Below are 27,581 nucleotides of genomic sequence, written 5' to 3'. Positions count from 1 at the left end.
GGTTAAAATTTCGAACAGCGCCCATATCTATGAGCGGTGGTGGCCAGTAACCATCAGCTGGCCCATATGCTCGTCCGCAAACCTGTAGCATAAAAAATCAATCATCAAAATTCAACGGTAAACCGTAAGCATCAGTTATAACTCGTATTTTCAAATCACTGAGCCCTCTCTACCAAAATATATAATAAAACATTTCATTAGACAAGGATTTCAGTATAGATAATCTAAAGAACGACTAATGCAAGTTTAAATCTTCTTGTATTGAACAATGAGCATAATTGAATTATACGTTACACTGTTCGTGTAATCAAATTACTGCTCCGACACCCATGGTAACCAATAAAGCAGAGCTCTGTGAAATCTTTCTTAGAAATAGAATTTTCTCTTCGAGATTGCTTTTGCGATTTAAAGCTATCTTTGGTCTTTCATTAAAGAATTTTTATACCAGCTCATATGTTAGCAGAATTTGCGACGAATGTATGTTTAAACTTGAAAAGACCTAGTCATTGAACTAAAGTCTGTCTAGCGAGGACATAATACATATGTTTAGAAGTACGCAATACTACAAATTGAAATAAGCAATGTATTCGTAAAAATGTTAAAATTTAGGAACAAGGTTTTCAAACAAAACAAATGACTTTCGAAATAAAATAGAACAAACCATTCGAATTTATCTTACAAGCTATAGTTCAATCCACGATGACGCGCCACGCTCTTTTCCATAATCGCTACAGTGCATGTGTGCAACGTAATCTGCTAGTGTGAGTTCTATTGTTACGATTTATAGTCAAATGGAAATATACTACATAAAACTTACTACATTTAACCAGTTTCAAATAACGATGTTATTTATTCAACGTGTATTATATTATTTTCCGATAAAATTTATTTTTAGATAAAAGTATGTTTTTTACAATTTAACCCTCCCGAGGTAACTTAATACATTAAATTTATTACGGGAATTGCAGCACGTTTTAGTTACAAAAAATTGTTTTAAAATATTGGATTACAACATTATATACCTTCGTGAGTGAACAGATCTATCCTGAGGTACGGGTGGTTAACGTTCTACGTCTTTACCGATGTCTCTCATTAATCGGTATGACCGTGTTCACCAAATGTTGTGGAGGCTGTAATAATGCTGAAGTGATACGTTTATGCAATGTAGGCCCCGAACAATGTATTTCATACTTGGCGCTCGAATCTTTTTATACCAGAATTAGATTTTTTTACAATTAAGATTGTAGCATGTTAACTATGACAATCATTAGGTTTAGAATAGCTTACCAGGATTTTGACCAAGCGCGTATAAGTAGATACAACCCACTCATCAGGTAATCAGCCGCCAAATGGCAATATTTATTATTTTTGTGTTACGGTTTTAATTGTGAGTGAGTCAATTACGGCTACAACTTCTTATATAAGGTTTAAATATGTATGACAAATAAACAATCTTGCATGTATTCGAATAAGCTATCTACGGCTAGCCACCACGTCTTATATTTACTAGGTATCGACTCTATTTATTTATCGTAATTCATTAATTCTTCTTAAGAATCCTTCAAAACAAAAACTTAGTCTAAGAAAAATCCGTTAAGAATAATAAAAGCTGTAAGTTACAGAAAAACGCCTAGGTAGAGAAATAATATTTATATTTGACGTTAAAAGGCATCCATTGAAGTCGTTGTCGCCTTAAACATTCCCTAACAAAGTGCCAGCTGGAGAAAATATACTTAGAGTACTTACGAATAAAAAGTTTACTTTGCATAAAATCATTTTCTATTTAAAATTATCTGTGTAACAATTAACTCTCTGGTCTCTGTGCCATTTTTATAAAAGAACATTTTTAGCAAACTAACTATTATTTATAAATCCTAACAATGTATGCATGTGTTCATCACAAAATCAAAATCAAAATACACTTCATTCAAGTATGCTTTCACAAGTATTGTCATTTGACAACTATTTTTAAGAAGCTACCACTGCACCGGCTCGGAAAGTACCGGTTCTACCGAGAAGAACCGGCAAGAAACTTAAACAGTAGTTACACTTTTTCGACATTTAAAAATAGTCATGTTAATTAATTTCAATTATATATGTATGTCATTTATCCTGCCTGGAAGTCCACAAGTATTAATTCCACGCATTTTTATCGACTGCATAACATTGTACTGAATAATATACCTTCTTTACGAATGTATTTTTTACATATGATTTAAATTTATGAAACGGCAAAGTTAAAAAAACTACTACTAATAATATATGGGTGTATATTATATGAAGTAAATTACCAATTGCATTGAGAGGTGATTGGAGAATAACCTTTATGATTTTTTTTTTTATTTTATACTTGTCGTCGTAGCAGACTAAGCATTGTAACAAGATACTTATCTTGTCAAACCTTTCAATAATAGACACCCACAAGCGCCACGATAAAATAAAACAATAGCTTTGAACAGTTACGTCTGCGACAACTTTAAGATACAGTTTTAATGTGTTTCCTTGAAAAATTAAGCAATATAGAAAATATTAAAAAAGATTTTTATATTTCACATCTTCTCTGTGCATGCCATATGAAATACTCGTTTAGTGAATGCAACAAACATTTAATTTTTAAAAGTACATATATAATTAACTAGAGACTCGCCGCGGTTTGCACGGTCGCTGTTCTGATATTAAATAAACTGGACAATGTTAAATGTTTTTCGGTCATTCTTTACTATAATTTCCATGTATTATATACAAAAACCTTCCTCACGAATAATTGTATCTATTAAAAAACCGCATCAAAATCTGTTGCGTTATTTTAAAGACCGTAGCACACATAGGTACAGACAGCGGTAAAAATACTTTTTATACTACGTAACGTACGATTTTAGAAAAGGTTGGTGTTAAAATTTATAGGCCTTATATACTAATATTATAAATAAGAAAGTAACTCTATCTATTTGTCCGCCTGTAACGCTAACATAACCAAACTACTAAAACGAATTTAAAGATTTGTTACAAAGCCCAAGGAAGGGCAGAAACCTTTAGCCTTTTTTGTAATACCAAGTATCTGACGATAACTAAATGGTAAACAAAACTGCGGACGACTATTAGTATTAAATAAAATAAATTATTCATTGTTCGTTTCGTTCACACTGCGAATGTCGAAACATTTTAGTCTATTTATTTGTCAAAGTTAAAAACTAATAACGCCATATTTGAAATTTCTACAGGAATATAATTAAAATTTTATTATGAAATATATTAAATATACTTCAATACGTGTCAAGTTTCATTTTTATTAGCAATGTATTACGGATGATTATCAGCCACTGAGTAACCGTAATTTATAGATTTTAACAAAAAAAAAAAACGACTTAAATTACTTATTAGCAATAAAATAACAGCAATCGCGATAGATTTGCTGGCATGTCTTGAAGATAACGTGTCCTCGAAACTCATCAACAGATCTTTACGAAATTTAAATGGAACCATTTCGGATAAACCTCTGGCGAATAAAAAAATAATTTTGTATATCCGTCTTTACACCAGAGAGTTATTCTAATCGAGAACCTAGAGTGAAGTGTTGAAGTTCGTCAAACATTGAGGAAACTTTAAAATAAGTATTTATATGAGTTTAAAAGAAATGAAGATCTATTATCAAATGTACATGGCACTGAAAAATTGTTAACAAGAGCAATTTACAGTGCTTAAATTTTTTATTGTTTACAGTTTTTAGCATAGATTAGGTTACAGTGTATTTCTTCTTACTATGTTTTCCTTTGAAAAATCGTGTCGGCGATGTTCTTCGAATGGAAATAGACCGTAACCTCCTCTTGCGAGACCTTCATAGTTTCAAAGGAAATTGCGGAGAGGTACTGGGAAAGCCGATTCTTGGCATAGACGGTGAAAGGCGTGGTGGTAAAATTTGAGATCACTGGTAGGGTGGGTACCTACCCATTAAAAGTGGGCTTAGCTAAAGTCCTAACATCACCAAGGAATATCTATCCATATAGAATAATTATAATCTAACGGTCTTTATAATTTCAGGAAACCCACACATATATACACATATACGCATACATCTTTCATCGAATATGTTGTGTGTAACTTGGCAAACTAGTTAGTCGTAAGTACAGGGAAATATTAAGCGGTACTTATGTTACTGCTGACGAGAGATATTTCGTTGAAATCAACGGTCGCAATCATTTGATTTATCTTCTCTTAAACTGATGCATTCTGATATTCATCGTTGCACGAAATAATTCGCTCCCTATAAACCCGTCTGAAAACAGATTAATAACAGAGTACATTTTGGGAATCGCTCAAGCGTTTATTACCTATTTTAGAATACCATGAATTTCCATCGGTTTATATAACGTTTTCACTCGAAATATGGTGTGTTAATATTTTTAATCCAATTGTAATTTATTTCAATTAAATAAATGATCCCTTGGAATTTATTTGGGATGAGTTTCTTTTTTTTAAATGTTTGTATATTTGATATATCCTGTATTTACGTATTTAGATTTGAAGGCCGTTAAAATGTAATGTCGTCTAACATACAGTTACTTATAATTCAACCTTATAGCACTCAAACAAACTTCATATTTACCCTACGAGCTATATATAGCTATATATTTGCTATACAGCTAGTTATATTACTATATATTACAAAGATTACGTTTATCCATCAATGATTAAATTACATCACAATAATTTATCATATATTGTTTATTTATTCAGATGTTCACCTGATACGCTACAACGCTCGTTGCTTACACTTGACCTTTAGATGATGGATGAAAGTCGGTTGACGGTGTCTGCATTAATGACGCAACAACGCTTTATCCCTGGAAACTGTGACATGTTTGTTGCGACGTTTTAACGCAACGACTGCGAGATAACGCAAATGGTTTACACCATCGTAAGTAATGCTGTTTCATGAACAAAATAATCGAATGCAAACTTACACGTAATTACGATTCGATATTGTTATGGAATTTTAAAGAGTGCAGTTACGTTGATTTGATCAGTTGAGGTATTATCTCTTCTGTTACAACCTTACCTACCTCACAGATACTTACAACAACAACAACAACAGCCTGTAAATTCCCACTGCTGGGCTAAAGGCCTCCTCTCCCTTTGAGGAGAAGGTTTTGGAACATATTCCACCACGCTGTTCCAATGCGGGTTGGTGGAATACACATGTGGCATAATTTCTATGAAATTTGTCACATGCAGGTTTTCTCACGATGTTTTCCTTCAGCGCTGGGCACGAGATGAATTATAAAGACAAATTAAGCACATGAATCAGCGGTGCATGCCTGGGTTTGAACTCACAATCATCGGTTAAGATGCACGCCGTCTAACCACTGGACCATCTCGACTCCATATATACTTATTCCACCACAATGCGTTTCGGACTCACAAGTTAAAAACCGCAATTTTCGATCATTAATATCAATTGACCTATTCTGGTCTGATAACGTTCTCTCTATTGATATAACTAAATAGAAATTAATATTGCACTTCGATGTCTAACTATTCATCAGATAGTTAGGAACGATATGATTAGTAAGTTGTTCGGCGACTTGTTATGTTTGTCTTTCAATATAAAAGTTTTGTGTGTACCAGCCGGGATGGGGGTAGGTTGTATTTTATATATAAGTAATTGTCACTCGCGTATGTTAGTCTCGGGCTTAGTCATAAGGTATTATGCGTAAAAAATATAATGTAGTCTATGTCCTCTCTGGGAGTTTGAAAATGCTTCATACCTAATTTCATCAAATTAAATTAGATTTGACCTTGAAAGAGCAAGATGAAGATGGAAATGATTTCGCATTTGTGATACTAGTATAAATTAAATTTAAACAAAATATTCTGTATAAAATAAGTAGTTATCAAGGGAAGAGGGATCACGGAGATCTTTGGGAATCAAATCAGCTGAATTTTAAGCCTTTTAATTACGGCTCAGTCGCTTTTTCAAGGAAACTGAGTACTCATAACGCTACAAATAAATAAACTAAATATATTTTTTAAATGCTTGTTTGCAAAAAGCGTTTTTCAATTAATACATTTAATTACTCAAGCATTCATTCAAATATCTATTTACATATATATCCCTAAATTTATTTACTGAAATTGCAACGTTTAAACGACAAGTTTAATTAATTGGAAACAGCTAATATTGCTTATTATTTGCTTTCGTGAGAAATAAATAACTTTGAAGTCTTTTGAAGTACTATCTGTAATTCATGGAATACAAACACCTTGAAGATATACATACAGGTCAATTGTGCGACATTGACAATCATTATCCCACCAAAAACATTAAATGTAAAAAAGTCTCTCGATGCAGTCTTTCCATCGTAAAAAGTTTGGAGATCTCATAGAAGCCAAGTGCTATTCAAATTATTTTGTAGTTGTAAATCAACATTTAGTAATTGTATCAATAGTTTTCTTCATATTATAATTATAATGACTTGGCAATGATCACAAATTAAAGTTGATTGCTGCCTGGAATTATGTGCAAATACCGGCGAGACCTATGATGAGATTATTTGTTATGTGTGAATCATGATGGTCACTACCGACCACATGCTCCAATACCTAAACTCCTAGCTTTGTCCATGTTAAAGATATACGGGGGGGGGGGGTCGAAACGTGCCGTGCCCCCAGATACAATATGCTTATGGTTAATACGTCTCACCGTGAAGTTGATTGTCAATATTTCACGAATCACGGCAGATATGAAGGTCATTCTTACAAAATCGCACAGCTGTTCGGAATTTAAAAATAAACTGTCAATTAAAATCGATCTATACATTCTATTCATTACTCAAAGAGATGAATTCTAGATTTAAAATATATGTGATGCAGTGACACAAAACGTGCCCGTAGACAGCGTAGCTAACAGATATCAATTAAATTCTAGAGCGCTTAGTATTATTAATAAGACTTATAAGTATTCTATGTCCATGTTACAAGATTGATGTATGTATAACTGGCACTGCAGCAGCGCTGACGCAGTCTATACGCGGAACGAACGACTTTTTATTCTTATAATACTCGTATAAACTTACAGTTCGGCGAAATGGCAGTTGCGACGCCATTAACGCGAAGATTTAGACAAACTAACGAGAGTCGTTACTGAAGACCCGATCTAACCCACGCTATTGTCTAAATTTAGTGCACTGAATTGAACTATGTGTAAAGTCAGCTTCAGTCGCAGTCGACATAACTATTATCTGTGTTTCAGATCTTCCATTCCAATATAATATTCTGTGTCTAAATCATGCTCGAAAGGAAAGCGAACTGAAATAGACTGCGGTTACGTAAGCTTCCTAAGCTCATTTGTATTACAATCTTTTAATTTGTATGTTGCACCATTTCAAAGAGAATTGTATTTAATATTGTAGCTCAATAAAATATACTACATATTCATTTTTGTCGACGACATTCAAGTATTACTATTTACAATATTTTTCAACCCAAGTTTTTCTCATTAACCTAACCTAGATACGTTAAAGTATCACTTTTCACAGTACGATAGAATTATACCGCATTTACATTCCTGTAAATGGACAAGAATTTCGCTGTTTTTGTAATAATTTAACAAATTTAATTTCAACTTGAAGTATAGATAAGAAGATGGTATAACTAAGTTAGTTGACAAAACGCATTAACTCAAGCGAAGGTTTCTAGATTTTCTATACTTTATCTTTTATACCTGTAACATACATAGACGTAGTGAAATGTTGTTAGAGCTGCAAATATAGATTGGTCTCTACCTTTCTTAATCAGACACGATCGTTACTCGACAGTGAAATATATTTTATTGGCTGCGGACCAATTTATAAATTTTGAAAAAAAAATCCAATGGAATAAAATTATGTGTTACCTATTATTGTTTTTTTTATTTGTTTGTCATTGTTTTATGAAAAACTATATCATATGAAATTGATATTTTGAATATTCTCTTTGTTACAGAATGCCCTCCAGATATATGTATAGAAGAAACGCCAACAGAGTTGCCGACCATGGCACCAGCAAAGAGTTCGTATAACACATTTATTTTATATCAATCCGTCATTTTTAAACAGTTCAAACACTAAAGCGAATATTCCGCTTTTCATAATGTATTTAAATGAAAAATAATGTTTCACAGAAAATGAAATGATGATGAAATTAAGCCGATCCCTTAACTTCTGTTAGTTTATATATAAAATGTTTTTTGCTCTTCATACTATAAAATTTATAAATAACCTCAGCGGATTTTCTGAACAACTAAAGTAAAATACAAGTAGCTTGATGAAATAAGTTACTTAAAGATCTTTGATTTGATTTTGATTTGAGTAATATAGATTTTACATAAGTTTGATAGCATTACTTTTTGTTCTTTGAATAAATATAAAGGAGTAGTTGGGTTTAATTGTTTTTATCATTGAATTTATTTGTTATTACGAAAAATGAGTAGACTTACGTCTACTCATTTTTATGCGATATCATGATTTGGTGTTAAACGATGGCACGCGGATCGAAATAAAAATACGGAAAAGCTTGTTTAAAGAAATACGGAATACAATTAGTATATTTGTTATAAAGACTTTTGAAAATTGAACTGATTTCATCTGAAAAACAAAATGGGCATTAAGGTGGTTGTTTTATTGGGTCGATATATAGGTCCAATTCAATTTATTTAATGATAAAATGGCTACACATTGAACCCAAGAGCGAACAAAAGAATGTTACTAAAACACTGTTGACAGTTTTATAGATTTTACTGTGTTGCAGTCGCTTTTGAAATGCCTCGTAGCTCGTACGTATGCATTAATGTAAGATACGTATCCTTGTGTAGACCTGCGAACTCAACGCCTAAAGGCCTTCTAGCACAAAATAAAATTGGATTTCTAGCGAAAATGACACTTCAGTAAAAAATAAATTTGAGAGCCGTTTCGATTCGATTCTTTTCCAAATATTAAAGGAGAATCAATTTTTAGCCGAGTCGTGATGGTTTAGTGGTTAGAACACGTCCATCTCAATCGATGATTGCTGGTTCAAACCCAGGCAAGCATCACTGAAATGTGACAAAAGAAGTGCTTGATTTGTTTATATGTATTTCCTCATGATGTAAACCTAACCTAGCCTGCTTCTCAAAGGGAGAGGAGGTTGAGTATCATTGGAAAATTTACAGACTTTTAGTATTACAAAATCTAAAGATAACCTTTTATTATTATTTTTTCCTAAACCATCTTTAAGAAAAAATAATAATAAAGGATAGCAAAAATGCTAAATCTTATATTCGGTTAATTCTTGTTTTGATAATAAAACATCTTGTTTGTTATTCACCAAATTTCAAATAAGCAATATAATATAAACCTAATCTTTACTTTTCTATCAAATATTTTCTGAAGGTGAGGAAAGTGAAGTTATTGAAAATGAAGGGCAAATGTCGTCAGAAAATTCACCGCTACGACAACGTCGAGCGGGCATATTGAAGGGAGGGCGACTGTGGAAATCATTAGATACCGACAAAGACACCTGCGAACAAGTAAGCATATATGAATCAAATTTTGAGCACGAAATCGATCTATTTCAAAAGAATACGTTTTATTTTCAAATTATTTCATACATATACAAAAAGAGCTTTTACATGAGCATGCTGTACATGAGATAAAAGCAACGCTGTTAATTCTTTAATCACTACAATACAATGCGTAAATAAAATTAAAACTGCTTGATATTTAAGGATATCGTGTTTCGTTTTTATTATCCAAACGTTGTTAATTATTTCCAGTAAAATTACAATAAAATATCATATCCATAAATAAAATTACCAGTACATACACAGTACACACATTTGTAATATTAATGGCATAATCTTAAAATCACGGTATTAATATAACGAGTAGGACTCATATGAACAGATGCGATTATTGTCTAAACAGAACGACGATCAACGTTCAACAACGGCAAGTGACGAAGACGGTTCAATCACACCAAGATTTGTTCGTTTTGTTGAGAAATCAAAGGAATGTGAAGATGAAGTTATCGAAAAAAATGAGGCGGAACCCATTCATTCATCTGACTCTGAACAAAGTTCTCATAAAGAATTAAGTTCCAGCGTTGGACACAGGTATGATTTAGTGATATTAGTAATGATCAATAATAATGTATGTACTATTAATAATCCTCAAATATATGACTTTTTATTTATTTATTTTTATTTTTTTTATGTTATATATTGGCGGACGAGCATATGGGCCACCTGATGGTAAGTGGTCACCATCACCCATAGACAATGACGCTGTAAGAAATATTAACTATTCCTTACATCGTCAATGCGCCACCAACCTTGGGAACTAAGATGTTATGTCCCTTGTGCCTATAGTTACACTGGCTCACTCACCCTTCAAACCGGACCACAACAATACTGCGTACTGTTGCTTGGCGGTAGAATAACTGATGAGTGGGTGGTACCTACCCAGACGGACTTGCACAAAGCCCTACCACCAAGTAAAATAAATAGTTTTCATATTCAATGATGATGTCCGAAAATCGTGCAATCACTTGTCAAATTAGTGTTACACAAATGCATATTAACGTAGGCATTTTGGTCGAACAGATTAGAGACGCCACTGATCCTGACAATAAGCGCGCCTAAAGCAAATTCAGCGGTGCAGCAACTGTTCAACAGCAGCCGACCGCCGCCGCCGGCGATTGAACCACAATTGGTGACTTCTGAAACGCTCAGGTCAATGCATATTTTTGTACTAATATTATATTTCACGTTTACCGTTTAAGATATATTCTTTTCAAGCTTTAATTATTATTTTACAGCAGCTTAGCAGTTGTCTATTACAGTTTAATTATTTTTTTTTATCCACTACTCAAGTCTAACGTAAACGTACACCTTTTCATATTTTTATTATTTACACGTTTTTTTAACACATTGGTTTATAGATTTTCACACGACTTGCATTGCAAAAAAACTATGAAATAAATCCAAACATGACGCCTATGACAGTTTATTGGCCTTCATACGTTTTTACGCTTTTAAAAATATATCGTGTTTTGTTGTGCCAAAATATCATTTTTGTTGATCTATACATTTATTATATATATTGCTTACTTGGTGGTAAGCTACACTTTGATATACTATTAGATTTTTTGGTACACAGATATCAATCATAAATCAAATTTTAAATTGTAATTCATATATATACTAATTTATAACTATAATAAAATATAATAAGACTAATTAGAATTAAAATTTTAAATTCGTTTTAGATCTTCTAAAAATAATTTAAAATTTTAATAATTATCCTCTTGGGTAAGAGCGAAATAACATTTAGATAAGTTTCTTGGGAGAGATGCACTACTGTGTACAACTAAGTATTTTTCGTTGGTCCTTATGGTACGTAGGGTGGACGCTCAGCATTTAAGATATATAAACCGATTCCATACAACTATATAGTTACAGTACATAGAAAATGTCTACATGTTACTGTAAATATAAAATGTTTACATACATAGCTATATATCGATAGGTGGATTGGTACATAGATCGATGTATGCTTTGGTAAACGAGTCAAAATATAGACAAGCGGGATAAGGATCCTGGTACAGGGAATAGAGTAAATCATAATTTCTACTGTATCGGAAATGGTATTAGTAGGTCAACTAGAAATTCGGAAAGCACCACAGAACACGACCGTGAAATGTAAATGTCGTTCGCAACAGTAATTTGAATAATGATGACATGTATAAGATACGTTTACATAATGGTATATGATTCTAATTCTACTTACCGATATTTCAGGATTGGTATGCGAAGTGATTTTTTACAGAATCTGTAAGAATTTACTAAGTGACGTGTAGTGATGGTCCTACTCAATATTTAAAAAAAATGTTAGTTACAGTGTCTTGTATAAATAAATTGCAAACCTCTTCCAATGCTTGTTTTTAAAATTACGCTGTATCGTCTTGTTTGTAATGGATATATAAATAATAGTGGACATAACATTGTATCAATGTTTGGATCTCCCGACGATGTCATTGTTCGAGTCTACGTGTTTTCACGCCGATATATCTTTGAAGCCCACTGAAGTGGGCTGAGGCGGAGTGACGTACGCGAGGGTACAAAATAGCGTTTATATTTTTATTCGCAGAGAAACTCGAAACGTACCCACTGCATTTTCACTTTCCTTGTAACTCGATCGCAAAGATACAGTGTGATAATTATCCTAAGTGAAGTGGCGAGAGTAGATTCTGGCGACGTAACGTACAAACTCCGAAAGGAATGGACAGTCAGTTGGCGACTGTGTAAGATAGCATGAGATGCGACAGTTAAGTGTCACTATGGTAAACACTAAGCCTTGCTACGCAAATTCTAGAGCATAGGTCGCAAATCCGGAACCAGCCTCTCAGAAAATTAGCGCAAGAAGCAGTCGTTTTTTTTTGGTAACTGTTACGATGCAAAATAAAATCATAAAACGCAAGTGACAGAGCGTTCAGCGTCGATTCCCGCTTCCCGCTTTCGCATACGTCTCAGCTCTCTAAATGCCTCAATGCCTGGAGCTTAAAAGATTTGGCGTGTACCCGTGAGTTGGGATCGTCGGTCGTACAGAAGAGCCAAAATAGCCTCTTACTTGTATTTGTCCTAGCGCGAATATGTTGACCACACACTTTTATAACTTTTTATTTTTCTATTCATGCATTCAAATACTTACCTTCTTAACTTGGAAGATATCTTAGGGATCCCTGTTTTGATTTGATCTGATAGTGATTGATCGTATAGTATTATACTACAGCAAACAAGATAACATGTTTTAAATTGTTCCGATTGGATTCGAATTTTAAATTCGGCTCTCGGATAAACTGTGCGTCAATCTTCATTCCATCAGAAACAAATACGAGAACTTTCTATGTTTTTCAACGGCCCGATACAGACGAATCGGTATTGATCCCATTGCTGGAACTTGTTCCATTTAATTTATTGTCGCAAAGAAGAATTATGCTCCTTTTTTTTCACGACCATAAATAAAATTTTAAAGTCTTTTATAGTAAAAAAGTTATCCACAGATTACAAAAAATCATTGGTATACTCGTAATATATTGCAAGAAATAACAATTCTAAGCAAAATATAATGCTATTTTTTTGGATTTTTAATCTTAATTTGTGGTTAATATTTTATTTTATTAATTTTATTTGGTTCTTCAAGAACTTGTTCGCTGATTAAAATAACACAAAACAAAAGTAAAGTTATATTATAAGTGTCACAATTACTTAAATAAGAACACAGCTTGCACAAAAGGAAAACAAATCGACTTATTAACTAAATGTATCTTCTTTATTATAAAAGTACTAAAGTAAAGTATGAAATGTTTATAAAAAATAACTTACAATAAAATATTTAAATATGAGAGAGGATAAATCAACTTAAACATATTTTTTAACTTTTATTCGAGCCACACATCACGTATCATTTATTATTACACTAGTAGTCCCCCGCAGCTTCGTTCGCAGTTTAGTGTATTGGTTGTCATGTGTTACTCAAACTCAACTCAAACTCAAATAACTTTATTCAATTGGAACACTACCACCGGTTCGGAAAAGAAAATACCCTGACCTGAGAAGAACCGGCAAAAGAAACTCAGCGGGTTTTCTTTTTTTTTTTGTTTGTCTCATATGTTACATTAATAAACAATTTAATAAGAGATGAAATAGCCAGGAGGCGATCGTTACATTCCATTCATTCTTGTACTTGTACTTGTTATGCAATGATGTCCTTTCTTGGAGTTTAAGTTTGCTTCATACCAAATTACATTAAATTCGGTTCAGCGGTTTGGTTGTGAAATACCGACAGACCGACAGAGTTACTTTCGCATTTATAATATTAATATCCATAGATATATATTTGTATGACGTATACTAGATACATATTATTAAGTTTGTTTCTCCAAATAAACCTAGTTTGTAAATCATACGTTAACACAGAAGACTCTTATTTAATGATAAATGCATGCAATTATTTCAATACATTAAACTCGTATGTGATTGGAGCATTTGTTCTCAGTAATATTAGCGTGAATGAGTATTTAGGTATATATAGTACATACGTAGCGATACACTCATGGGTATTCAGAATACACAATTCGTTCCAATTATCATACTAAATTTATTTCCTAAACATTAATTTAAAATGTCATTTACAATATAGTACATTATTTATCAATATAACTATTCTTATTTTAATATTTCTTTCAAAGTAATGAAAGGCCGTCGATATTTCCTTCTTGTCATCATAATAATGGTACAGCGTCGTAGATAAAGAAGCGGTTCCACTCTTTGTTGTAAAACGTTAATAAAACAATAGAAAAATTTCTTTTTCAATACGGCGTCTATATCTATCCGTTGTAATTATTTATTGTAATTCAAACGCCTTAACGTTCAAAAGGAATGTACACATTCATGAATTTGATTTGAGAATAACAACATCCTACATTATCAACTTACGCATGTGATTTAAAATGGTTATATTTTTTTAAATGAGTTGAGTCGAGATGGCCCAGTGGTTAGAACGCGTGCATCTTAACCGATGATTGCGGGTTCAAATCCAGGCAATCACCGCTGATTCATGTGCTTAATTTGTCTTTATAATTCATCTCGTGGTCAGCGGTGAAGGAAAACATCGTGAGGAAACCTGCATCTGACAAATTTCATAGAAATTCTGCCACATGTGTATTCCACCAACCCGCATTGGAACAGCGTGGTGGAATATGTTCCAAACCTTCTCCTCAAAGGGAGAGGAGGCCTTTAGCCCAGCTGTGGGAATTTACAGGCTGTAATTGTTGTTGTTGTTTTAAATGATATATTTTATATACAGAGCATGGGACGCGGGAGGGAGACCGAAAACCGAAGAGGCTGCTGTAAGACGCGTCGCTGAGAGAAACGCTTTAAGATGTTCACTTCTACGAAGCGAAGCCAGAAAAAAGCAACAACCAAAGGTTAGTATTATTAAATTTACCTTTACTATAAAGCAAACATCCTGCACAGCATTTCATAATATGTATATTCACAATATCACACTTGTATTGTAAGAGGTAAGTTTTTATGTCAATATGGTATAAGTATTTTATGTATCACACATAAAATACCGATAAAATAAACAGATAAATGTAATCTGTTATATGTATGTATCTGTAATATGTTTATATGCTGCCTTTGTTTATTATAGAGTTTTTATTAGGACAACTTTGTATCAAATCGATTTATTTAGACTTGTCTCCAAATGTGCAAAGAAAATTTGAGACATCTTAATTATATCTATCTTTAATAGATACACAAAGGAATATAAATATACCAAATGTATATATTTATGTTAACTTAGCCTCTGATCCTCTTCGATTTTTCACATCTCCATATGTACAGTTCGTATACATTAATAGGCCTTAACTATACACAAATAAGAATTAACAATAGTTAATACATAAATCATTACCGTATGGAATGGTGGCAAGATTTCTAGCAGCATTTCTCTTCGAACCGTAAAATAATATTGTTAAAGTTTTTCATTATTTTTTAATTTGTTCGTACCTGGCGTATAGAGCTTTGTCGGACGCTTTGACAGTAATTTCATTTTATTCCTTAAATTCTGTATATAAGTATAGTCAGAGTAAGAAAACCTTAGTCAGTTTTCAAATTCATTCCTTTATCAAGTCTTAAGCTCTTTGTACCTTTTGAATCTAAACATCAAATCATTGCGACGCAATACGTCATTCTGGGTCGGAAATGCAGATTATCGCTCATATTGAGCACACGAAAATAGATCTTAAGGTGACGAACCCTTTCTTACCCCGACTGTACATTCGTTTTCAAAGTCGATAAACAAATAATACATAAGTATAATGATATGTTCGCTGTTAATATTAACCGCCTGCTTTTCTCACTTTTATTTTCCACGAAAATGATAACACAAAATAAATCGACAACTGACTCATTTAATTAGATTATAAAGAGTTTTTTTTCAAATTATAGCTGTATCTATTATTTTATAAGTAATATTTTTGAATACATTTCTGTTATAAAAAATCTTTTGACAGTTATTTTTTATTTTATGTAGGTAGACACTGATGTTTGATTATTCATTAGAAATGCCTATAAATAAATCTATTAATGTATTCTAATATATAATATTAAAATTAAAAAGGGCTTAAACAAATGAAAACTCGAATATAGACGTAGTTATTTGTCAATCGCCGCTATTGTATATATTTCGTGCCATTTGAAAGTGGAGCGACTATATTTATCTTTGATTCATATCTAATTATCTTGTTAATTAACATACTAGTATAGTCGAGAAAATAAATTATCTTTCTTTAACTTTACTTACAAATGAAATCCTTAAAAAAATTCTATAATGTTGATGATTGTGTGGAAGAAAGAAACCTGGGCGGTTTATTTTTGTTTTGCTTACAAGATAAACTTCCTGCTGATATAAATATTATAAACGTACGTTTATAACGTATACTTATACACGTTTTATAATTAAAAAAAAAATTGAACATTGCAGAGGCATCAAAGATCAAATTTTACTTACTCTCGTTATTTTATAATTTATATGTACAATCTAAAAAAAACGCTATATTAATATATGTATAATAAAATATGTTCAATGGTAGCATATCAATACTTGTTGTATTGATATTATACCAATAACACCGTATGTGATGTCTACGGGGGAAACGGATTAGTTAAAACATATATTTATTTATAATAAAACGTTTAAAAGGAAGTGACACAATTTAACTTGTTAATTACTCTTGATAATTATGAACAAGTTTAATGGGAATGCAAATTTAAATGAATCGCTACAGTTACTGCTTTACCTTGCTCCGAATTAAACTTAATAAAACTATGACAAGACTATGTTTGTATAGCATTCAATTACCTTAAAGCTGGCTAAGCTCACAACAACCTGATTCATAATATCATAGAAAGACGGAGAAGCGAGATCCGATTGTACTTATGAGCCGTAAATTTTAAACGTAATAATATTATGGTGAGACGTATTTTAATAGAGACTAAAAATCTCAAATATTATATTATTTTACATGACATATATTTAGATAATTTTATTAAAAGGATCATTTCATACAAGTAATTTATTACATAAAATGATTATAATTAGAAATTACAATAAGAATAGTTTGACTTTGTTCAATTTGCTAATTTTATTTAATTAACAACCAAAAGTAAATTTCATATAATCTTAAGCCGTATTATTAATGTACTTCTTAAATTATATAATTAAATAAATATTAAATTAAATTATATAATCATTATTATTTAATGACACATTTTTAAACGTCGTAATCTTTAAATTAACATGCAATTTCATAAGTCTAAATATTAGGCATTAATTCATATATTATAATTTGAGTAAGTACAATGTTAAATTAGGGAAAAATCATATTGATCTAAAATATTAATAGTTTTTGTGCTACCCGGTTTAAACGAGATTAAATTACGCTTTCATAATTATAAATTATCTAGTTTTATATTGTTTTTACTTGCTTTATTTCATTTTAAATCTGATTTTGTTGAAGCTACCAGTTTTTGACAGTACGTCGAACGTAAATTTGATGGAATAAAATCAAAAAGCTTTAGATTCAAACAAGCTGATTGAATTAGAAATTGTATATCAAGTTTCGAAGTACTGATGGATTTAGTTATAAACGCTGAGTTAACATATTAGTATCTACCTATATTGCCTCTAGCCTGATTGCTATTTCAGAATAATTAAATTTACAACAAAACTAAAATGTTGTCTTTACAACTTCGTAATACTTGTACACGGCATCACTTTCGTAGCCTTTTTATAATTTTTGATAACATAAGTTATCGAAACCTGTTGATTTTATTATATTTTTAACAACCAATTTGTATGAAAAATATTTGTGTATAGTTTTTCTCGTTAATAATCTCTCGATACACAGAATCAATTTTCTCTTAAAACTTTTGTTCTCTGTTTGTTCTCAAAAATGTTTCGATTTAAGTTCCAAGAAACCAGTATATCGTTAGAAATCTTATTTTGAGAGCTGTAATCATAGATGAGCAGAAAAATAGGGAGGATTCTTGATTGCAATTTACTCAATTGTTGCGATTTTACAAAGATTTAATGTTAGCGAACGGAAAAAGTTACTTGCCGGTTAGAGTACGGTATTACGGTTGCATACGAAGAAAACGTAAACGTTAAAGAAAATTGCTATGGCCAAACTCAAATTCCTCTGAATAAACACGAAGTTTCACGGGAGACCCACAAGTGTAGATGAAGGACTTCTTGTCCCTTGTGATTGACTGCGCTGGCTAAATACTGATTGGTCATTGCGTCGTTTCGCTTTCGACCAATAATCATTCAAATTCAATTAGAACTATTTAAACTGACTTTGATCAGCGTTTTAGAAACTGATAGAGGATTGAAATCAATTCGAAGACTGAGATTTTGCTTCAAAACACGATCAAAGGTGCTCGACAAACGAGACGTCAACCATAATATCTCTCTAATATGTCAAAAACGTAGTTTGTTTGACAAACAAATGTGCAGACTAACAAATAATTTAACAGACATTGAGTTTGTTAAAAACCGTTTAAAACAAGCTATTTGCTTAATTAGGGCTTCATAAGCTGTCGTAAAACTATTAACTTTAATTGGATGTTTTCATTGAAATTTATAACATAAGTTAAGATATTATTTTAGTAACCATACGCGTACTAGTCGAAGCAACTAGTGCTTTTATTTTAATTTTTAGTCGAAATTGGGTTTTGTCAGGCGCATACGTGTATAGTTTTATTTGATACACAAATTCAGTTTGCTAATCGTAAAATCTATTTATAGTAAGCTTTAGTAATTATAATGAAAGCGTATTTGCCATTTAACATGCTTTTATTTATAGTACATCAAACCTAAAATCGATCATTAACCGAGGTATTTGCGACAAGCTCATACTGCAATTATCGTGAATGGACAGAATATTGGGGAACGGAATATTAGAAGAATGTTATAGCTGATGAGACTGGATAGGATGGTATGAAATTAGTGTATAAGTCTAAAAATAACTCTTGCAGTTGAAAAGTTAAGACACATACAAATATCATCGTATAGACATCTAATAGGTTCAGGTCATATTACAAGTGTGTGTGTGTGTGTGTGTGTGTGTGTGTGTGTGTATAAATCTGAAAAACTGCATTTGTAAACTTCATAAGGGATATATGATATATAGGGATATATGTGCAAAATGTGAATATCTGATATACAAAAAAAACATCATTACATAGTACAGAACAAAGTCGCATACTGCTGTCTGTCCCAAGATGCTTAAATCTTTGAAATTACACAACACATTTTGATACGAGTTTATTTAATAGATAGAGAGATTCGACACCCATGCGAAGCCGGGTCGTTAGTTTTGTATAAATCTCAACTGAGTAAGGACAAACGAATGATGATATTTCTAATACGTTGGTAAGACAGGGAAAACCAAATCCAATCGTATGAAATCCTAAATACACTTTAACAATAAACGGATGAAATAAAAGGTTTCTCAATATTTTTTTTATAATATTAACAATTCCTGGAATGTTGAATGAATAAATCCTTATATGTTATACTTATCATTACACATAATTTTTTTTTTTATATAGAGAGCCTTAAGTATAATATAAGTATTTATAAGAGTCATTTCAAATACATAGCTAAAAATGTTATTAATGTCAATTGTTTTAATTTTTTATGTGACTTAATATTTGAAATGCGTTGTACGTAAGACTTATACATCCCCCGTCTGAGGTCACTCTCTACTACCTTATGTGGTCCGTTTAATAGTATACAGATTACGCACGCAGAAAGAAATTGGTATACACCAATGCCTTAGTAGATACATCTATACTTATATAATAAATGCGAAAGTAACTCTATCTGTTACCTTATTTTACTTAAGAAATTGGCCAGTTTAGATAATATTAGGGGTTGGAGATATTTTGAGTCCCGTGAAGAGACATAGGCTGATTTTTAATTCACCACTCTGAGTGATTAATTTGAGTGCATTTGTTAGTTGTTGGAAGTATCATAAGTTTCGCGCGGCTATAGCAGTAGGTTCAGCAAGTATTTTTATTCTTTTTAGAAAATTATTTGTCAACAAAACTTTATGTTGTCATTTTAATCCAAATTGATTAGAAATGATTTCAATAAAAGTAATACTTTACTACATCCAGTACTTAGCGCAAGGCACAAATTATTGTCTGTTAGTATTTTTATTCGCCAGGCATAGCTCTTGCAAAGATATGATGATAGGCTGCGATAGGACGTATGTAATTCATGATGTAGTGGACTTAACGATTTTTAACTCAGTTATATGAGGAATGATGAAGTTTTTCCTACAATGTCTATAGGAAATGGAGACTACTAACCTCTAGGTTGCCAAAGTGCCCGTCTTCGAAACGTTTATTAAAAAAAAAACGTCATATGCAACGATAATTTCTGATCGCAGCTTTGCCCGCGTTTAAGGTGTTGTGCAGGCTAGGTAACAAATCCATTGAAAAGGTAAACTAGACTAAAGTTTATTTTTGTGAATAATATAATTTAGATCACCGCAAACTGTTACTAAATCCGTCCGTAAATCGTATAAATTCAAACTTTGCATTTATAAAATTAGTAAGTGTAATACATAAGTAATGTGTATTACGTTTACGTATACGAATAATTGTCTTATATACAAAGTATAAAACAAAGTCGCTTACCGATGTCAGTCCCTACGTGTGCTTAGATCTTTAAAATTACGCAACGGATTGTGATGCGGTTTTTTATAATAGGTAGATTGAAGATTAGAAGGATTCTGCATATAATACATGGACAATATAGTACAGAAACGCTGATAATTTTAGACGTTTCCAATGTGATGTCGTGAATAATCACAATATATTCATACTAAGCTGGTTGCTAGTATATAGTATAGAACTTTCTCACAATATATAATATTTTTATTCTTATTTATAAAACTCAAACATTCCCGACAAAGGCTATCTAGCTTGACTTGCATAGTGTAAAATTATGTAAAGCTTAATTCCACTTCTGAATACATCTCATATTGACATTCAACTCAACAGTTTTCACATGTATGAACTAAAATATAAAAATATTCCTCACAAACTAAGTCTTTACTACAAAGCGTTTCTACAAAGTCAAAAGACCTATTTAACGACGAGCTACGTGAAGCGTTATTACAATGACTTGCAAGGGAACACATACTTTTGCAATTTTTCGCTCAAAACGTATCGATATTATTTATATTGAAATGAAATATCTGAGATATAGATTTCTGAACCGAAAACGTAAGGCACAATCGGTGCTCTGATTTCAAAGAATAAAATAAAGATGGTGTGTTCTAATCTGAGCACTATGTGCTTCAACATTATCAACATCAACAGCCTGTCAAATTCCCACTGCTGGGATAAGGCATCCTTTTTGAGGAGAAGGTTTGGAACATATTCCAGAACGTCTTTCCAATGCGGGTTGGTTTTATACACATGTGGCAAAATTTCTATGAAAATGCAACCTGCATTTGACCAATTTCCCTACTACTAATTCCTACGACGTTTTCCTTCACCGTCGAGCACGAGATGAAGTATAAACACATATAAAGCACATGGGTATTCAGTAACGCTTGCCTGGGTTTTAACCCGGTTAAAATGTTATGTAACGTGTTATCACGTATAATCACGTGGTCAGTGGAGAAGACAAACAGTGTAATGGAACCTGAATCTGTCATCTGTCAAACGATCCACCAACTACAGTTTAGCAGTGTGTTTTAATAAGCTCCATGCTTTATGAATATTTCGTCGTTTCTCTAGATTTACTGCAGAGATTGCGGATGAACTATTTCATTACATTGCAAAAGTAAGGCCAGTAACGGCAAATGGTGTTGTTACGTTAATTATTTTGTGAAAAGGCAAATATTTTGGCATATGTGTGTATGAGTTCAGTCCAAGTCACGCTTCACTGAGATAAGTTCCGCAATTACCGTTAGGTTTAACGAAGTTGTACAAAGATAATTTAATATGAGCTTTATGTTTAATATTTATACATCTTATCCTGTACGAAAAAAAAAGCAGAAATATGTTTATTTTTTAGTACTAGTTATTTTTGCACATTGAACTACCTCAATTTCTCAATCGACTTGTTTTTTTGAGATTAATAAAATAACATAAATAAATTAAATATACTATAGTTAAATACTTAACTCTTGGAATATTAAAACTCATTCAATTAAACGGCTACCTATAAAGGATGTTATATTTTCATTGTCCAGAAGAAGGTCGATCACAGGGAGAGGCCGGAGCCGATTAATCGGCTACAACCTTCGGCTGAAGCCGAATGTTTAATAGCCGTAATAAATTCCGTTTAAATATAATTAAAAAATATTTTTTTTTTAACAAAATTATAAGAAATGAAGTTTATATAAACACCGAAATGGCCGAAACATCATGATTGACATTTATATTATATATTATTATTAATATATTTTGGTTCATTTCATAGCATCTTAGGGCAAATTAGCTTAGGTTAAAACTGCAGATGGTGGATTTATTTCCAATTAACGAAAGAAATTAATATGTTTTTAATACAATTGTGTCACAATATGTTTATATAAATATGAAGTACATATAGTCGCAATAATATGATTTATTTTAATATAATCAATAATAATCATATAACGTAAAAGAAGAGAGAGAGTATTAAGGATAAGCCCATAAGCCTTATGGAGTAAAAGCTTTTAAAATTTTCGGCTCGGCAAATTCGAAAGATTCATGTGGCAAGATTTTCAATATCAATATTTTTAATATCCGCATAAGCCCAAATAGTTTGCTTTAAAATTGTAATAAATAACGAATCATACTTAAAAAAAGATTATTCATGTAGATATTATGTATACGGATATTACAAATATAAAAAAAATCTGTCTGTTACGCTTTCACGACTAAGCCACGGAACCAATTTTTAACATACATTGGTACGAAGCAAGCTCGAACCCTAATAACAGACATACGCTTCTTTTTTTACCATTTCAGGGGGTATAGGTGATAATATAGATTAGGAGATGTATGCAAGCTTTTTACGGAATTGGATCACAAACCGAGTTCAATGCGGGTCATGTAGCGGATTCACATTCTATAAATGACTACTGAGTTTATTTCCGGTTTTTCTCGATATCATCAACATTGCAAACTTACATGGTGTGTTCGAACTATATCTATACATAAAATAAAAATAAAATAAAATGGAGTGTCTGTTTGTAATATTAAAATAGCCCTATTTTACTCAATGCATATACCAAACTGTACGCATACCAAAATAACATTTTTTGTTTGTTGCGGCTAATCTCTGGAATGGCTGAACCGATTTTCACTGGACCGATTTTCACGGGACTTTCACTGGCAGATAAATGATATAATAATGAGGCTATAATAATATTTTTTATTGTTAAATTATAACGCGTACCAGGTCGGCACAGCTAGTATGTTATTAAATTCAGTTAACTTACGATTTAAAAGTGTTCGTACAACGTACAGAGAATTTTTTATTGATTGATTAATAAATACGCGCATCGCCCCTTACATTGCCCTCTCGTGAATTCATTCCAGTTATTTCAATTTGGGCGCTTATTAAAATCGGAACCGAAGATTTGATTGATAGCTTATTTATTTATTCTAACACAATTTAAATACCCAAATAGATTTGACTGTATGATATCGTTACAATCTTTACATCATCCAAGCAAAATAATACTGTCTTTAGGTTAATTCATATTATTCAATTATATATGATTTTCATATTTAGTGATCCTTATTTTCTATTTAAAACCGATTTTTATAACACTAAATATCAAACATCATCCAAAATAATAAGTTAATTCATAAATGTATTCAGATGTATATGATTTTCGTATTTTAAGATCCTTACGTTCCACTTAACAGATTTCCATAAAAATATAAAAGGTCAGTGAAAATTTTCTTTAACTGTATTGTCACGTTCGTTTAGAGGTAAAAATAAAACAATAAAAATGAATACGCAACTGATAAACCTGCCACAAACGAGAGTGATCAATTAACGTGTTTAAGCTCGTTGTAGACTCTAGCCGCCTCGGTTAATCCGATAAAATAAAATGAACACCAGCACTTTACTATGCCCCGTTGTTACGCTTACGTCCTGCAGTAGCTTTATAAACGTTTATACTGTTTGTATTTTTTTTTAATCTTGTAAGACGATATATTTTTTTATGGTATATGTTGGCGCACGAGCATATGGGCCACCTGATGGTAAGTGGTCACCATCACCCATAGACAATGACGCTGTAAGAAATATTAACTATTCCTTACATCGTCAATGTGCCACCTACCTTGGGAACCAAGATGTTATGTCCCTTGTGCCTGTAGTTACACTGGCTCAATCACCCTTCAAACCGGAACACAACATTACTGGGTACTTGGCGGTAGAATAACTGATGATTGGGTAGTACCTAACCAGGCGGGCTTGCACAAAGCCCTACCACCAAGTAACGGTAATGCAGAATTTAATATTTACTTATTAATTATTCAGATACAAGAATGTGTTATACTTCAAATTAAAACTGTTTAAACGTCCATTGAGTTGTAATATTTATTAAATATTATATGTTACATGTCGATTCGGAAAGTAATATCTTAGGCCAGAGAACTTAGAAAAGCCGGCGATTGAAACTCGGAGGGATTATTCTTTCTCTTTTCAACAATTGTTCTTTATAATATAGATTTATACTTGTATTCGAAACGGCCTGAAGGCGATCAAACCTTTGTTCCTTTAAAAAAATATTACTTACCCAATGTATTCGAGTAACGAACAAAACTAAGTTATGCCTGTTTCTGGTATTATTTATATTATTAGAACGACCATTAAGAGAAAAGTTTTTATGTTTTCATTTAACATAGACAAACATCTATGTTTTTTTTTTTCAAAAAAATATTTAGAAACAACAGTGAGCATTTTAATTTTGTGAATTTATTTTTAAATGATTTCTTTTTGTATTACAAACATTGATATTGGTTGCATTAGTCCAAAGCAGAATGCCTCAGTACTTTATTCATGGGACCAGCTTCCACACCAATAATCAATTGAATTTTCTAAGCCACCAATCCTACAGGTCTTAGCATGCTCGCCATCACAGTATGAGGGCCATTTCATTAGCATATATATATTATAGCTAGTTATACAAAATTTAATGGCGTTACTATAGTAATACTAATAAATTTTGGTAGGGTCAATAAAGTCCACTTAACTTAGAAGTTCATCAGTTTTAACGAATTTATTATTTAGAAAAACAAACGTGTTAAAATTCCAACAAAATTTCATAATAAAATTAAGTGTAGGACTTTGACTTTAAAAATTCCTTGGAGTATTTTTTAATTTATCTATTTATTATATTTACTAGTTTAATTAATAACTTATATAGATACCACATGTCAATGTTTGGAAGTTGTGAATTACTAATTGATCATATGTTTGTAGCAAGAAACTACGTCACTGTCAGAAAGGATTCGTCTATTAACATGCGACGTAGAAGACGATGAACAACACGAGGACCAGAGGTCGTCGCCAGCAGGCACAAGTATCGACAAATTCTCAAACAGTAGCGACAAATCCAGCGAGAAATCTTACAACAGCATCGACAAAAATAATGAGAAGGCTTTCGGAAGTGCCTCGTCGAGTTCGTCCTCATCTACCTTGTCTGCGCCGGTGCCGACTCGTCAACAGCCACCGGACTTAGGGGATGTACATCAAGAGCCACAAAAGGTAGACAATCCTTATATATTTAAATTAATTTCATTTTTTATTTTGAGATATGACCTATTTCTTCTGAGTAAGCTTTTTTAACGAATGCATGGCATAGTGTATACTGTATTGACGCTTCAAAGTTTCAATAATTTAAACATTAATGTAAGTCTGTCTGCCTTGTTATGGAGTCATCCGTAGAAGCTACATAACCAGGTTATAATGAAATTTGATATAGGGGTAAATAGGACCTTTTAGAAGTTTTTAAACGCAAAATTATTTGATAACTAGTATTTAGTCAAAATTAATTTGACACAGTTGGATTCGGCGCGAACAGCTATTATACCGTAGAATTACATTGACATTCAAACTAACTTAAATTGAATCAATCAGAGTATTACTTGAATGCACAAATTATTTACATGCGACAATAATGTTGTGTTATTAAACTTAGACAATAGTTATTACCGTACGAATGATTCAACATAATCCTTTTCTCGCGAGCGTTTAGTCAAAAAGATTACAATTACTAATGTAGGATTATACAATTTAACGTTTGTTGCTTGGTGTAAAAGACGAGGCTAGACGGCTATTATAATGACCGGTCAATACTACATCTAAGTTGTGTCGTACTATACATTACAAGAATATTATAATACATTGAGAAAATTTATCCTTAATCAACTCTATCCAAGAATTCAAAACAAATGAATAAATCAGAGGGTGCCTTTTAAATCATATTTGTTCTAAATATCATATCAATACTTTAAGACAAATTAATATTTTATTTACACTTGGTAGTAACGCTTTGTGCAACCCACTTGGTACTTACTACTAATCTATTATAACAAAACGTAACACGTACTGTAACTATAATTAATTTAAAGTAATACATTTTTATTATGATATAGTTTTGTATAATATTTTTGCTCACAGCTTATAATAATATAAGATAATAATCAAATACGACAATAATTAATCAACAAAGGTATAATATATCAATAACTACATAAATTAATGTATTTATCTGTGTAATTTTCAGCACGCTTACCAATTATCAGTACCAAAATTAAAGGTATCAAATTATTATTTATTTAGTGTAAAAACAACTGGCATAATTATATTGAATTAATAAACATGACCAGTTATAACATTACTAAAAATATTTAAAAAATAAACAATAAATATAATTCTTTTTTTGAATTATATGTAAAAGACTAGAATATTGTAATAAATCGATTAAAACATTAATAACATAAATAATACATGAAACTAAATAAATAATTAAATATTAAAATCTATATCCAAACTTTAAAAGAATACCTTAAATTTTAGTTTCGTATAGTACTATATATATTCCATATATCTTTAAAAAAATATATCAGCATTTATTAATAAATTGGCACGCCGTATAGGCAAACGTGCTCGTTATACATTTTTTTCTAACAAGTATTGTTAACATGTTTAATGGAAATGAATGAATTATTAAATTATTTTGATGTATAATTACTTTAATCCTGTATAATAAAACTTATTATGAATTACTCGGAATATTCCATAAAACTTTTACGTAACAGTCGTAAAATATTAAAGTTGAAACAAAGGTAAAACTTTAAAAAACTACGATTTCATTCCTCGTATAAAATACAAGTCGAATAACAGACAAACAGAAAGTACGGACTCACTTCGGCGAATCAAAATGACTAACAAACACCAATAACTGCA

The 27,581-nt window shown here is 31.6% G+C and overlaps 1 protein-coding gene across 2 annotated transcripts in view; it reads left to right on the top strand.

Annotated features, from left to right (window-relative positions):
- The window catches only part of LOC124543146, a 137,498-nt gene that overhangs the window by 89,874 nt on the left and 20,043 nt on the right, over positions 1 to 27,581 (top strand). For both annotated transcript variants that reach the window (XM_047121216.1, XM_047121217.1), the window contains exons 3-8: positions 7,981 to 8,046; positions 9,405 to 9,541; positions 9,939 to 10,126; positions 10,616 to 10,744; positions 14,880 to 15,000; positions 25,593 to 25,877. In XM_047121216.1, coding sequence (XP_046977172.1) covers positions 7,981 to 8,046; positions 9,405 to 9,541; positions 9,939 to 10,126; positions 10,616 to 10,744; positions 14,880 to 15,000; positions 25,593 to 25,877 — 926 coding nt within the window. The remainder of the gene's footprint in view (positions 1 to 7,980; positions 8,047 to 9,404; positions 9,542 to 9,938; positions 10,127 to 10,615; positions 10,745 to 14,879; positions 15,001 to 25,592; positions 25,878 to 27,581) is intronic.

The sequence above is a fragment of the Vanessa cardui genome, chromosome Z (assembly GCF_905220365.1).
Source record: "Vanessa cardui chromosome Z, ilVanCard2.1, whole genome shotgun sequence".
NCBI classification, from domain to species: domain Eukaryota; kingdom Metazoa; phylum Arthropoda; class Insecta; order Lepidoptera; family Nymphalidae; genus Vanessa; species Vanessa cardui.
Note: the sequence above shows the minus strand (reverse complement) of the source record. Positions and strands in the feature narration are given on the sequence as shown.